A 16,505-nucleotide genomic window follows, 5' to 3' on the forward strand; every position below is an offset into this window, starting at 1 on the left:
CTCCTAGGCCATACCACCATCCTCTCCTAAATGCTGGAATGTGTGCTTCAACTGTTCTAATGCCTTCCAATTGCCTGGATGGAGAGAGATGTCTGTAGAAATCCATGGCTTCTCTGTGGTTTGAATGCAGCTTACAGTACACCTGGAAGAGTCACATCCGTTGCTCTGCCCATCTTTGCCCATGGAGGCCCAGGTGGTGTCTGTGGCAAAGAGTGCCTATCCTCAGCTTTGGTTCGTGCATCAATCACACCCTTTCATGGACAGGGGAACCTGGCCACTGTGACACGTGTATTGGTAACCACACCCCTGGACTACTGGAACATGCTCTTTGTTGGGCTGTTCTGGAGGCTGCAGCTAGACAATGTTAAGGTTCTGCTACTTACATACAAAGCCTAAATACCACATTTTTCTGTCTATAAGATGCCCCCATGTATAAGATTGGGACGCAGGTGGCGCTGTGGGTTAAAGCCTCAGCGCCTAGGGCTTGCCGATCGAAAGGTCGGCGGTTCGAATCCCTGCGGCGGGGTGCGCTCCCGCTGCTCGGTCCCAGCGCCTGCCAACCTAGCAGTTCGAAAGCACCTCCAGGTGCAAGTAGATAAATAGGGACCGCTTACCAGCGGGAAGGTAAACGGCGTTTCCGTGTGCGGCTCTGGCTCGCCAGAGCAGCGATGTCACGCTGGCCACGTGACCCGGAAGTGTCTCCGGACAGCGCTGGCCCCTGGCCTCTTAAGTGAGATGGGCGCACAACCCCAGAGTCTGTCAAGACTGGCCCGTACGGGCAGGGGTACCTTTACCTTACCTATGTATAAGATGCCCCCTATTTTGGGGGACTCAGATTTAAGAAATGGGAGAAGATGGCTCAGAGTATAAGACGCTCCTCTAATTTTTGACATTATTTTTTAGGGGAAAAAACCTAGTTTTATACACGGAAAAATACGGTAACTCTGGACAGGCTCCCTGAAAAACCATCTTCCTCTTCACTACCCATTAAGGGTACTGAGATCATTGGCAGTTTTGCCAATGTTTGATGATCATCAGCTTGTAACATGGAGGTGTGCTTCTTCACGGGTGGCACCACGGTTGTGAAAAGCCATCTCTGCTGAAATTCAAGAGGTCTCCTCAGTGTGGACATTCCACCAGCTCCTGAAAATGCAGCTGTTTAGGCAAGCATTCACCTGAATGGAACTTGTGACTTTATTGTTTTAACTGTTTTAAAACTGTTTTAATTGCTATGTGTTTAATTATATATTTTAATTAAGGATGTTTTAATGCTTTTCTGCCTTTTAATCACAGATTGATTTTATAGTCATAAACCACTGAGAGCCATTTTGACGTACAAGTGATATCCATTAATAGTATGAAAAATAAAAATATTCTCTCCTCAGTGGTGCAGTGCAGTGAAAGGTGGGGTGGGCTGTTGGTTGGGTCCCATACGTTTCTCTTATAAACAACAAAGACCGCATTCAAAATTTTATATTATGAACTATAATCAGCCTTTTAGGGTGCTTTGCAAATATTATCTTTGTAATTATTACAACAACCCTGCAAGGGACGTCATTCCCAACTTGTACACAGCAGGAATGAGAGACCATAGATTGCTTAAGGCTGTCTAGCAGTTCCTAGCAGAAGCAAGATGTGATCTCAGTCACTTTGTTACCACAATAAAGTAGCTCTTGAAAACATTATTTTCCTGCTGGTGTTTGAGTAAGTTGGACTTTGGTCTCTTGGCCTTCAGTGAGTCAGACTTAAGCATTGCACTGGTTTTTTTAAATATAAAAACCAAGGCCTAGTCTTACTCTTCTTCCAGCCATGCCTGAATCAAGCAAACTGTTAGCCAGTGTTTTTTCAGCAGAAGGTAGCCATGTTTTGTGCATTCAGAAGCCTCCCAGTTTTGGCCAGTTCCCGCTGAAAAAAATCCTGGCAACTTTCAGCTTCAACAGAACAAGTACAAAAGGGACAACAGCCTCACATAAAGATGTGTTAACCACCTCTTGCTCCTCCCTGGTCAACACCCCACAACTTGCAGGCTGGACAGAGGACAAGTGGTTGGTTGGATGGTCAGTCAGAAGCGCCTTCTGCACATCCTCAGGCCTCAACAGCAGGAACTATTGGGACAGACTTGGATAAACTATCATATGTGCATATTCAAAATCTAACAGTGGCACATTTCAGGTCAGGTTGAAAATGCTTTAGTTTCTCTCATCCTCACACTAGCTCACTAAGGCAAGTTTCTATCCTTCCTATTTCAGATATGGTCAACACTGATTTAGATCTGATACGAGAGTCTTTACAACACATTACTCATCAGCTAAAGCCTGGTGCCATCTCCAGGAATTAGCCTGCTAGCCTTCAGTGGACTGTCTGTATGCTTAAGAATGTAAGGTTGGTAATATTAAAAAAAGCCACACACATTTTTAAGTGGAGAGACAAATCATAACATTAAGATTTAACAGAGGACTCCACAGACAACTTCATTCTTAATTGGACATAATGTTCAAAATTACAGCATCAAATCTGTTTTCAAGTTTTCTTCCACAAAATATTGACTGCATGGATTTTATTTTTTACACACACACACACACACACACACACACACACACACACACGTTGTGGGTATTTGGCGAGTCATCATGTTGTGTAGCTATGTGTCACAAGGATATCTCAGTTCCTTGGAAACCAGAACATATAGTTTGTGTATCAGATGACAAAACGTTTCTACTAATCCTAATGATTGCCTATTTGTCTCCTTAAATCACACACCCGTTTAACATTAATCTGCTTCAGAAGTAGGCATACTGACACCTTGTGTGGTTTCTCAGCCTCTGGGTTCCCCTAACATTTTTGTCCTCTAGTTTATGTTTCCTCTTCTTCCATCCATCTTCCATTCCTGCTTTCACACCTTTGACATATACAGTGGTACCTCGGGTTAAGTACTTAATTCATTCCGGAGGTCTGTTCTTAACCTGAAACTGTTCTTAACCTGAAGCACCACTTTAGCTAATGGGGCCTCCTGCTGCCACCGCGCCGCTGGAGCACAATTTCTGTTCTCATCCTGAAGCAAAGTTCTTAACCTGAAGCACTATTTCTGGGTTAGCGGAGTCTGTAACCTGAAGTGTATGTAACCCAAAGTACCACTGTATACCGCTTTCCCTTCAACTATAAGAAGCTGTGAAATGCTAATTGCCATCTTGCAACAATCGTTCCACCAGCATCAGGAGATGGAAAGCAGGGACAGTGCTTCTGGTCAGCTGAGAAACCAGCAACATTGGGCTTCTTCCCTCTTTGAATTGTTTCCATTGCAGCCAGTCATTGGAACTTTGGAACTAAAAACTAGTGCCAAAGTTGGCTTTTATCCTCACTGGGACAGCATCTACTTCACATTCAGAAGGCCCATATTCAATCTCCAGCATCTCCAGGTAAAAGTCCTACAATGCCAGACAGTGCAGAAGATACTGAGTTGAGCCAATGGCCTGACCCAATACAAGGCAGCTTCCTATATCTTTTTATATTGTAATCCTGAAGTGACAATTTGTAATTCGCTCTGGGAGGCTTTTTGGCTGAAGAGCAGAGGAAAATGCTTTAAATAATTAAACGAACGAATGAATAAACTAACTAAACACTAAGAAGGAATAGCAGCCTCTAGTGGCCACAGAACTGAGTTGGTCAACTGACCATTTCTTCTAAAATATGCCCCAGTATTTCTAAAGAGGCATGTAGCAGCACACAGATTCCCAAACCCAGGGTCTAACTTTGCACAAAACCAAATGTATACTAATACAAAAAATGTTTAACCCAGCTTTTTAAATGTGAAAGGACTGAATCATTATTATTCCCATTTTCTGCCCAGATATATAAAATGCTAGGACTCATCTAAAACCACCCAGTAAATTGACGGCTGGGATGAGACTTGAACACAGGTCCAAGGTACAGTCCTATGCATATTTTCTTTGTATGCTAACATGAACATCCACATTGATGGTGTGCATATTTTCCACCCTAGCTATATTTCCTTGCTGTTTTAATTCTCCATCTGCTTCCTTGCACTATTTCTCCCAGTTAACCTCTTCTCAAACACCAAAAAAGCAGGAATCTTACTAACAAGGGAAGCTGCTTTTGAATTTCAAAGCCAGTTTTGTCAACAGCCTGATTGGCTACTATGGAAATTCCGGGGGAAACTTTTTGCATGTGTGTTTCTTTCAAATTTGTGTGTGTGCGTGCACACATACACACACACACAAAGATACATGTTTGTTAGACATAGATAATATTTATAAAAGTTACATCACAGCTTTGATAAATTGATGAAAATATTGTTTTAGTGATTATATAGGGATCAACATTCTGTATTTTGTACTCTTCCTCCCTGTTTCATATTAACAAGGGCTTTTCAGCTTGAGTTTTATTATTTTAAGATCCTTCTCAAAGTACAAGGTAAAAGTTTTATAACACACTTCCCCAGTGCCTTTTATTACACACTCTTCTGTCATGATTTTATCACAATTTCAAATATAAGATAAACATTCATCTGTATGTTGTATCTGGATGGAAAAGTGGAATCTAAATATGATAAGCAAAACACACAATTATGGGTATTAAGCAACCAGGTTTTACTCAGAGTAGACTCATCGAAATAAATAAACATGATTAAGTTAGGTCCATTAATTTCAGTAGGTCCACCCTGAATAAAACTTAGTTTAATACCAACTGCTGTGATTAACACTAGTGAATCCCAGCAACATACAGTATTAACATCTTTTGAAGACAACCCAAACTAACCTGTCTTAATTCAAATACATCTAGGAAAAATCTGCTTTTGAGATTTTTTAAAAATAGAAGCAAAATGTATAGAGTTCAGCAAAGCACACAATATGTGCCACCTTCAAGTGCAGGGTATGGGATTCTCCATAAACAGCGTGCAGGATCTTACCCAGGGAACCATCCATACATATGCCACTTCTGTGCACAGATCACCCTGCTGGATTATGGCACATGTGTTTTTTATCCAGTTTTCCTCCATGAGCTTGAATGAGCAAAGAAAGTCTACACTGAATAAAATATTTCTCTATTATATACACAGAAGTAAAACGCTGTGCAAACATCCCCAAAACAAACATATAACTTGGAATTTAATCCAAACAGTTCACATCCTGTAAATGTTTAGTTGGTAGATAATCAAGATGTAACTATGATCTATGTAAGGGTTTTATGGTAGTTTTTTTATATATATGTCAAAAAAACTATAGGGTTACTTTAAATATGCATTTAATTTGTGTTGTGAATATTTAGGGTTCTGTCATTGTGATTCAGAATGGCTAGCCTATCTTACAAATGTTGGTAATATCAATCAATCTCTTTACTGACACTGTAGAAAGCCAATCAACTGACAACTCTACACTATTCCCCAACCCACTTCCATTCACTTTGCCAATGAGATGGGAATGACATCAGATCCACTACTATTAAGCATATTACGGAGAATTAGCTTTAATAATTTACAACCTTTTCACAATCATGCTAGTGAAGAAGCCATATTCCCGTTTCTCTTTCAAACCTCTTACCAGCTTCATAACATTGCCACCAAGTGTCCTTGTCTACATATGTTTACCATTACATATATATACTCAAGGAACTTACTTTAGGATCTTTAGCCCATAGTCATGGTGAGCCACACCCAAAAGAGTTTTCTAAGACGAGGAACTAACACCAAGACTCTGGCTTAGAATAAACGAATATGCAATTCGTTAAAGAAAACAGAACATAGGCTTCAAGTTGGACAAGCATCTAATGAGTCCATCCCCATCTCTAAGGAATGCAAGAGACGACTGGGAAGAAAGGGTCATGCAGGTGATAGGGGAAGGGAGAGAGAGAAACTAAAAGAGGCTACTGGAGGGCAGAGGGCTGAATGAGGTTAAGAAAAGGAGTCAAAATGTCAATAACATGATCCTGAAGCTGAGGCTCCAATACTTTGGCCACCTCATGAGAAGAGAAGACTCCCTGGACAAGACCCTGATGTTGGGAAAGATGGAGGGCACAAGGAGAAGGGGACGACAGAGGACGAGATGGTTGGACAGCGTTCTTGAAGCTACCAGCATGAGTTTGACCAAGCTGCCGGAGGCAGTGGAAGACAGGAGTGCCCGGCGTGCTCTGGGTCACGAAGAGTCGGACACAACTAAACAACTAAACAACAACAAACCTGGATAGCTGGAGAGAAAGAACGGAAACCAGAAAACAGATATTACTGTTATTACTAGCACGAGATGGAGGCAGGGAACTTGATCAGCTGAGAAGCAGATTTCCTTAAACTGCCCAGTTCTCTGCTGATCAAGAGATGATGGCGGTCTGGCCCTGATACTGATCCTGGCCGTTGTATTGATACATCTCCCAGGAAACTGTGGTTTGGCCTCAGTACGATGCATGGAGCAAGCCACTGGCGAAGATCTATCATCACTCTAAAGCAACATTTCTTTCATTGGTTAAAAACCTGAATTCCCTGCTCACCAAACAGAGGTTCGGGTCTCCAGCTGAGAGAAACATGAAGATCTTCATACAAAGGTGTGTGGAAGGAGGGGTGGTAGAATCTCTCTGAACAAGCTAAAACAATAAGTGGGTATTTGAACTGCTGGTTAAAAGGTAGTGGCCGTGGTAATCATTATTTCCCTTGTTTGTTCAGGACCTTCCAACAAAACAAACAACCTTTTTGTGATTGGATTGACATGGTGTTAACAATTCATTTAATGCCCAAATCAGTATGAATACAGGTAAAGCTCTTACTAATACCAGTACCAGGATGTTAAAGCCACCTCTTTCCCAAGCAACTTTAAACAGCCTCATATAAAGAAGTCAAAGCACCCCTCCTTTAGCAAATACATCTAATGTTCATTAGGCCACGTCATATAGCAACCAAACGGGCTGTAGGAGCCCTATGGCCATCTGTTAAACGTTCATCTACTGCACCTGCAGCCTTTTCCGCAATCTTCGCTTCTGCCACTCTCTCCTGCAGCTCTAAGTCCAGCTTTATTGTCTTCAGCTCCTTGTCTTTTTCAGACAGCCGGTCCTGAAGCTGAAGAGTCGAAACGGCGACATTGTTATTGGTATGTAAAAGTGCACGGGCACAATATTAACTTGCAAGAAAGAGATGCATTTCGTTCTCACAAAATGACTCTCTCAACAAACATCGAGCAACGTAAACACAACTCTTACATTTTTGTTTTCATATAAATAACTTTAAAAAATGAAATTGCCACCCACTTCCATCCTGATGCGTTATGAAGGGAAAGGAACCTACCGGTATATTCCAGATTTAATTTCACAAACTCTTAACCTACCTAACATACACACAAAGAGAACAATCCTAAAGCATGTTGACCAGAGAAGGGAAGTTTCTGGAGCTCAGCAGAACTTACCCGCTAGAAAGGGTGCAAAGTATTGCAGCCTTAAGCAAAAGGTCAAGGCCCCCAAAGTGTGCTAATTTACCTGGTTGAGTTTTCAGATGTGGTTAGCAATTCCATAACAGGAATTGCTCACCCTAATCTATAGCATAATTCAGGGGTGGTAGCAGGGCATTATCCACATAATTAAATTGATATTTCTCATCCCTAACCCCACCCAACTGTAGCTCCAGTGCTACGTCAAGCATTCCATATTGTACAGCACAGATAGGTGGTTATTAACAACAAGTAAGAGCAAACAAACAAACAAACAAACAAACAAACAAGAAAAGCACACTAAGCCACATGGCCAAAACATTTGGAAAGGATTGAGTTAATATGCCTGTCACTATTGATTTCATCATTTGTTGTTTACCTGTGCTTTGTTAATTTTCGCCTGTTGCTTTAAACTCGTGTTTTAATGATTTTACTGGTGTTTTTTGCAGCATGCTCTGAAATCTCTTCATGAAGGGTGGGATTATAAATGGAATAAAGAATAATAATAAACATACATACATACATGCATGCATGCAACAGTCTTAAAAGTTAAGGGTGCTAATAAACAGTGCAACAGAGGTTTCAATTACTCCATACAAGGAACTTAAAATAAACTGAGCAAAAAATAAAAAGTAAACTTGGATATGTCTCTACACTCTGGTTTCTCTTCTGAGTGTATATATCCTTCATAATGAAAACTATGTTGCATTTTAACAGAAGTGTAATACATACATATTTTTCAGCACTTGAGATCAATAATAATCTGTAATTTCTAACTTATTGTGTTACTATCTTTATTCTAAAATCCACCATGCACTTCTATCACTTAACGAAAAAATGTAATGGTTAATTTAACATTATTATTTTGATAATGAAGTGTGATTATATCTGCAAAACAATTTACTGAGGATTTTACCATTTAATTTATGAAAAATAGATTGCTGTTAGTATAACAAAGCACATTTGAGGGATGCTTAATCTGATAACGTCAAAAACCTTGCACAGACTGACTGTTCTGAGAAGTGGAAAAAATACTGTAAATATGTACATTTTTTAATGTACAATGGATCTCTTAATCATCAATGCAAACCAAAGAGTTTGCTTTGTTACATGGGAGTCTCTTTCTATCAGCTTTGATCCAGGTTATTCAGAGTGTTTAATTAAATCATAGTCAGTTCTGAACAAGGCCAGCCTTTCAAAATTTCCAAATCTGAGCCAAAAAGAACTGCAAAAGAATCTAGATGGCACTATCTGTGATGTCACTGATTTTAAAACAAAAACAAAAAGGCAGACAAGAAGAATATACAAAGATACAAAGATATACAAAGATTAACAAACCATGAATCAAATGATCCCTGCAACAAAAGGAAGCTATATCTTGTCAATCAAAACAAACAATAAAGAAAAATTAGAGTAGGTTAATATGCTTAGAATATTTCACTGTACCTTTTTATTGTTTGTCCTTAGAACGTCCAATTCCCTTAAGAGGAATGCAATATCCTTTTCTTTATCTAGGTTTGCTGTGACATGTAAAGGATCCATGTTGTCAGGCATAACTTCTCTTCCTTGTTTTTCAGTAGAGCTAGAGTGAAAGAAGGAAGAAAAACTTCATTGATCAGTTTGTTCAACAAAGAATCTTCTCGTTCAAAGTGATACTTGCTACATTCAGGGGCAGGACAAAAGCTGTGTAGTAAAACACACACATCGCACCCAGAAGGTCCCATGTTCAATTCCTGGCATAGGTTTATAGGTTTGAAGGAAGTAAGTCTGGGGGAAAAACCTCTGTACAAGACCCAGGTGGCAGTTTTATACCAGTTCACACATTCATAGTTGTTCCTGGATTTTTAAAACTTTCAAGAAATGCAATGCAAAAACTGCTGCTTCTTAAATTTACATCCATAGCACTGTTTTGTAAAATTTTACATAAACCATTTGCTATAAATGCACAAAGCATGTGTCTTCCTTTCTGTCCGATGAGATACCTGTTCCTGTTCTGCAAAGAGTCTCAACCATCATGTAACTACAGAGGTACCTCGAGTTACAAATGCCTCAGGTTACAAACGCTTCAGGTTACAAACTCTGCTAACCTGGAACAGTTACTTCGAGTTGAGAACTTTGCCCCAGGATGAGAACAGAAATTGTGTGCCGATAGCGCAGTGGCAGCAAGAGGCCCCATTAGCGAAAGCACGCCTCTAGTTAAGAACAGTTTCAGGTTAAGAACGAACCTCCGGAACGAATTAAGTTCGTAACTAGAGGTACCACTGTACAGTGATACCTCAGGTTAAGAACGGACCTCCAGAACGAATTAAGTTCTTAACCTGAAACTGTTCTTAACCTGAGGTAGCACTTTAGCTAATGGGGCCTCCCACTGCCGCCACGCCATCACAACACAATTTCTGTTCTCATCCTGAAGCAAAGTTCTTAACCTGAGGTACTATTTCTGGGTTAGATGAGTCTGTAATCTGAAGCATCTGTAACCCGAGGTACCATTGTACTTACACCAGTCTCATCCCATCACTTTTCTACAACTGCCCACTGAATTCTTGTTAGCTTATTTAAGAAGTTCTCTCCTGTGATAATAAAAGAAACTGAAGGTGGGATTCAACCAAGTTCTGCCAGCAAAAGCTCTACATAAGGACTTCCACATGTACTATGGGGATTCCCTCCTCCTTCTCCCCTATGTGCCTTCAAAATTTGCTTGGTGTGGGGTCAGTAGAACCCCTGGAACAATGTGCATGGGGAGGAGGAGGGATCATTCCATAGGGGGGAAGCCAAAAAGCTTGCCCTGGCAAAAGATCACCGTCATGTGATGCTGAATGTTTCCCTGAGCTTTTAAAAGCCTCAAATGAACAGCTTGCTTACCTTAACCTTTTATCAGTGCAAGAGACAGTGAGATTATGTAGCTGCAAAATTTTGGTACAAGCAGTTTGCATAATGCTTAAACTGGATGTTGGCTGATCAGAACAGTTTAGATGTTCACTTTTAGTCTGAATGGCTTGTTCTCTTGGCTGTGATTTTGCTGAAGAACTGTGCAAATTCAGGTAACTGGGAGCAGAGACATCGCTCTTTTGCTCAGAATTCTGCTCCAAGATTTCTGTTAGAAAAATAACAACATTTTACTGTTTAATTAAAGAAGATGAAAGATGAGCATTTAATGCAGCTGAACGACAATGCTGCTGGCTTCTAAAGAAGTTCAGTAAAAACAAGTAAAATTTAATGCCAGTTTAACTGCCAGGATTTCCACAGCATGGAAAACCAGCTGTGTGGATTAGTAAATTGAACACAACCTGCATCCATGCATCTAAGTGGCAGAGAACAGGAGCTCCAGCACATTTCCCAAAGTCATTCAGTACTGAACTATACAAAAAGTATCACATACGAGTATAACTCTTCCAAGACTGTGATTACAATCAGACATGGCTTCATCGTTGTTTGTTGCAAAAATACAGTTGTTAACATGATCCAAAGTTTATTGATCACGACAACATGACAAGCTGTGGGAGCGCCTTGTGACTGTGCTTGAAGAGAAGGAAGGGAGGGGAACTATATGAAGAAGAAGAAGAAGAAGAAGAAGAAGAAGAAGAAGAAGAAGAAGAAAAGTTTAGATTTGATATCCCGCTTTATCACTACCTGAAGGAGTCTCAAAGCGGCTAACATGAGCCTTAAGGATCATGTGGCTTATTCTCATCACACTAAACTATGGTCTAACACAAGAGTGGGGAAACATTCCCACCCTAGCAGATCAACTGTGACAGATAGTTGGGACAATCCATCTGTCAATCACCTGGTAACAGATGATGGACAGGTGGGTTGCTCCACTCACCCATCAGTCCCTTGCACAAAGCTTCCCAAGTGCCCGACAGCCAGCTGGTTGTTGAGTGCTTGACAACCTCTGCACAAGGGGCTTTGCCATCCTATCCTCAACACTTCCCAAGCAGTGAGCATATAGCTGGAAAACCTGCTTCATACAGGGATCAGCTTCATGATCAAGTTCCCCACAAAGACCTGTCACAGCTGACCCACCTATGTTTTTACATGCCCTATTACAGATGTCATATATCATATCATGACTGCTGCTCTGACATCATTAGGAAACTGATCCACAAGATGTTCCTACAGTCTCTGCACAAAAATTCCCTAAAATTTCCTGAAAATCCTGCTGTGCTTCCAAGGAACTGAATGCACGTCTTCTTTGCATCTTTAACAAAACTATTATGCTATGGACACCTTCATGCAATTCACTATTTACCCACTAAAACAGATAAACTAACATTAGTGAATAGGACCATTTTTTCCCCTGTAAGGATAGCTTCATATACAGGGAAGTGTTCTATGTGTAAACTAGATAACTGAATACTCAAATGAAGTTAATTTCTCAAATATCAGGTTGACATTACTGCAATCTGCTTTTTCTTAAAGGAACAACAGCAGCACAATCACTTGTACAGGAAATTTTCCCTTCAAGCTGGGGTTTCTCAAGACCAATAATAGAAAGAACATGAATCTCAATGCCATTTTTATTCTGGTGACTTTTAAGGTGATCAGTAGTGGAGCACATGCTTGCCATACAGAAAAGTCCTAGCCTCCATTCCTGGTAAGATTGCCATCTGAATCCAAAAGATCCAATGCCAGAGCTCTGTAGACCAGAGATTGGCAACTTGTGATCCTCCAGATACTGTCCAATGGCAACTCCCATCATCCTTGTTAGCTGTACTAGTTGGGACCGATGGAAGTTGGAAGTTCAGGAACATTTGGAAGGCCCCTAAAATTCCCATCCTTAGTGTAAAAACAGCACCAATCATGTACTCAGCATTGTATGATTTCAGAACAATTTGCATTTGACATAATTGGGGGTATTTGTGCTCCATGAGTGGTATCCATGTAGGTTTATCTGTGTCTCTTATGAGTCACCAAAACTAAAGCAGACCCATACAGAAACTTGAAGAAGTTGACACCACAGACTTTGGCTCCTACTAGTAAACTGCAGTTACATGTAGGGTTTACAGTACATGTTTCATTATGTGTAGTTTTTGACTGAAGTAAAGCATGGCAATCCTGCCAATTTAGCGGTTCGAAAGCACGTCAAAGTGCAAGTAGATAAATAGGTACCACTCCGGCGTGAAGGTAAATGGCGTTTCCGTGCGCTGCTCTGGTTCGCCAGAAGTGGCTTAGTCATGCTGGCCACATGACCTGGAAGCTGTATGCCGGCTCCCTCGGCCAATAAAGCGAGATGAGCACCGCAACCCCAGAGTTGGCCACGACTAGACCTAACGGTCAGGGGTCCCTTTACCTTTACCTTAAAGCATGGCAATATTTTCCCTCACATATTATTAAGGAATAACTACTTATAAAGGTGGTACAGTTAAAACTCAATAACGTTTCACCCTTCCACTACCGCTAATCAATGATCAGCAAGTTCTCTCAGTCAGAAAAAAAGTTTTGTACACCATGTTTTACTCCCTACTCAATATTCCTTAGCTCTCTGTGTTACAACGTAAGCCCTAGGTTTAGTTAATAAGACAAAAATCTGTAGAAGAGAGCTGATCAATACATATATTGTGTCAGCTAGAAGAGACATATAAAATAGACCTAGAAATATCCAATTTGTGATTTATTAAAGAATTCGGATAGGACTGCCAGATGTGTTCTGACAGTATAAAAACAAACATAATTAAACTTGTGCCATCTGTAGGCACAATTTTGTGCTCAATACCGTTTCACAGGGTTGAACAGAGAGATGCATGACTGCAACTCTGCCCATGCAGTGGGGAATTTGTCCAGCTTCTTCCAGCTACAGCCTCTCTTGAGGGTTGGAAGGCCCACAGGAATAGCACAAGGCATGGCTCAAGGAGGCTGCTCTGGAAATGGATGTAAATTGGGGAGTTTCTGCACAAACAGAATCTGTATCACAGCCATGAGGCTATATACCACAGCACTACTCTTTTCTAAAGTGGAAACAATTAGATGACAAGTTTTTTGTTTTTATAATGAATCAACCCCCATCAGAATTATGAATCAAGAACACGGTGCCCACATACGCCTCCCCTAAATGAACATTGCAAAGTTAATTCCCTGAAATCGACGTAGGTGAATGCCTCACTTTCTAGTGTCCTACTCTGAGTGCTTCCACTTTGTTCCCAGTTTTATTTTCAACTCTGGCCACACACAATGGATACAAAGCATAAGTACCTGTTACTGCACTGGTTCACGCTCATTCCTGCTATCCTTACTTCTGCCTTTCCATCCCAATTCCTGTTCTCTCCCCACCTCATTGATATTTAGAACGCAAGGTCCTTGGATCAGAAATTTGTCTTTGGTGCTCATTTTTCTCTGTTATGCACCATGTACATGTATTGCAATCAATAATAACAACAATACTGAAAATGCCATTGTATGAAAACAGTTATGGTCCACCAACCACAAAAACACTACAATATGTAAGATCATTCAAATAAACACCATTTGCAAGATAAAAATGAAGAGAGATTTAGTAGCCATTGAGGTTCTAGTAGAAAGGCAATTTTAAGGAAACCCCAAAGGTAGTAATTCCCTTTCTCAAATTCAAGAAACATTAATGAAATCCTATTTTTGTTTTCTTAAAAGTAAATTCCATCATAGTTAGTGAGGCTTACTCTCAGGTAAGTGTACATAGGATTGAAGCCTAAATTTAGCCACCACCTCCACCAGCCCAGTTTGGCAGATACCGCCTTTCATAACCTCTTCTCAAAGCTGGCTAATCATAATTTTAGTACTCAGTGTCAACTGTGATCATTAAGCACTTACTGTGTAAATATCACGAGCTTCCTTAGGCATTTGCTTATTTTTTTTTTATAATTTTTTTTGCAATACATTAACATGATATTATTTCCCAGCATTAGATTTAGGAGAGAAATCAGTTGCAGTTGTGCAGATTTTTTTGTTCTGTGCCTGGGCATTAAGACCATTTTTGAGATTCCACGCATATACAATCAAAATAGCAGTATTGCTAGACAGATAGTAAAAAAAAGACAACGGCGACGAAGAAGAAGAAGAAGCGGGGAGGGCAATTTCAATGAAACACAATGTTAGTTCTAATGGACGGATGATTGTGTTTGGTCTTTTGAAACTTTGAAGTATAGGTAAGTCTTGATCACACAAATTAATAAATCCTAAAGCTGGAGTTAACAATAACCATTACACCCAAATTCTGCAGCTTAGCCCAGGCAATTTTTCAAAAGGTCAGGTTGTGAACTGGAGAAGATCAGGGAGGTCCACCGCATAGCTTTGTTGCCAGGCATCTCCCGTCTGGATTGTTGCAGGCATTTATTAGTATTCGTCAGCAGACTCAACAAAGCAAACAAGAAATTCAAGCACGAATAATAAAATGAAAATGCTGCTATATAACCCTTTGTCATTCAGCAAATATGGGACTTTTTAGCTACATTGTTCCTAAACCTGGGTTACTACTTTAATTTTTCTCCACCGGGCTGACTGAGCGAGTATGCATGTGTGTTAAATGCAGAGCTCCCTTAACAACTGCAGGACTGCCATTTAATCTGTTGGTAGATGGACCACTTCCTGTGGGAATTCTAGCTATGACTTCCAGATCCACCAAATAAATCTCAGATTAAGAATCCAAATGAAACCTGCCTTTGGCAGATAAAAAAAAAATGTCAAGATGGATATAAACAGTAAAATTATAAATTATCTAGGTGCTGCACACTGATTTGATGCGCCGGGTTTTCTTTGTGTGTTGTTTATATTTTACTGCAGTATCACAACTACACAAGGTATTCGTCAAATGTCACACTTTTATAATATTGGAGGCATCATTAAAACTGTTTGGCTAAGGACCTTGAAGTGTTTAAGCAGTAGCTCAAAAGTATATTTGTGCAAAGTAGAAGAATAAATTTACATATCAGCAGCAGCTCATAAGGGATGAGTAAATATTCTGTTTATCTCTCATTGTAATTCAGGTTAGTTTAAATACAGGGCTTCAAGATATCATTACAATCTATATAGATTTATTACATAATTTCCAAACACAGTGCCTGGTGGAGTTTTACTCAGGCAAACTAGTACTTGGGTTTTCTATCTAAACCAGCATTTTAAAAAGGGAAGAAAGTAAGCCTTTCCATTATATATACTATATATAGTTACTGTGAAACCTGGCAGATAACACTCTTATTATATATTTCCTCATCAATTATCCAAATCTTAATTATCTAAATTTCCTTTTTATGTGGAGCAAGGTCATGTCCCTGCATACCCTTTAATTAAACAGAAATCCTCTTTGTCACCCAAATTTATTCAGGTATTAATGCCAATATGATAAATTTTATAATTTAAAATGGCAAAATTAGACAACCACACCAACCACACACACACAAATGCCCCATGCCTTATTGAAATAACATACCTTTAAAGTACTTGTTTTATTTTTTTAGCCTGCATCACAATAACATTAAGGCCACTTTAGGCAATAATGAGCTGATAAACGTCATTCTCTGGAAAACGGTACATTAAACATGCAGGCAAAATCTTTGATAATCTCATTTCATCTCTGATGCATCCCCCTGGGGGACATGAACTGGTTTTTAATGAAAAAAATGGTTATGTCTTTGCTCATCATACCTGTAGTAAGGCTGGCCTGGTCTAAATTTAAGCTTTACACTTCTTGATAATAAAACTCTATCCAAAAATGTTTATAAGCAAAGCAATGGCCAGACATTTGCAGTACTTGTGATAATTTCCCTAAACCTTATTTGGAAGATATCTGACAACTCCAAAAAGCGTACAATACTGGCAACGCAAAGCCATGGAGTCCAAGCGGTAAACACCAAATTATATTAAAGTTGAAGAAATACAGCATTAAGGGATGCCAACTTGCCTTTGAGAATGAACAGGGGTACTTAGCAGTCACTGCTCTCCTTTTTCAATATACTGTATCGGTTTTCAACAAATCAAATCAAACCTCAAGAGATAGGTACTCGGTTGCTCCGTCAAGAAGGAACTTATGAGTTAGATGCGAGCAGCTTCTTCTTTTTTAAGTCCTCACAGTATTGCTTATGTCAAAGTATTCAAAAAAAAATTGAGGAAGAA

The 16,505-nt window shown here is 39.9% G+C and overlaps 1 protein-coding gene across 2 annotated transcripts in view; it reads right to left on the reverse strand.

Annotated features, from left to right (window-relative positions):
• The window catches only part of MIPOL1 (mirror-image polydactyly 1), a 197,543-nt gene that overhangs the window by 133,209 nt on the left and 47,829 nt on the right, over positions 1-16,505 (reverse strand). For both annotated transcript variants that reach the window (XM_079955028.1, XM_079955029.1), the window contains exons 3-5: positions 10,287-10,518; positions 8,871-9,006; positions 6,955-7,060 (exon numbers count right to left, since the gene is read on the reverse strand). In XM_079955028.1, coding sequence (XP_079811154.1) covers positions 6,955-7,060; positions 8,871-9,006; positions 10,287-10,518 — 474 coding nt within the window. The remainder of the gene's footprint in view (positions 1-6,954; positions 7,061-8,870; positions 9,007-10,286; positions 10,519-16,505) is intronic.

This window comes from Podarcis cretensis (assembly GCF_951804945.1).
Source record: "Podarcis cretensis genome assembly, chromosome: 1".
In the NCBI taxonomy this organism is placed as follows: Eukaryota; Metazoa; Chordata; class Lepidosauria; order Squamata; family Lacertidae; genus Podarcis; species Podarcis cretensis.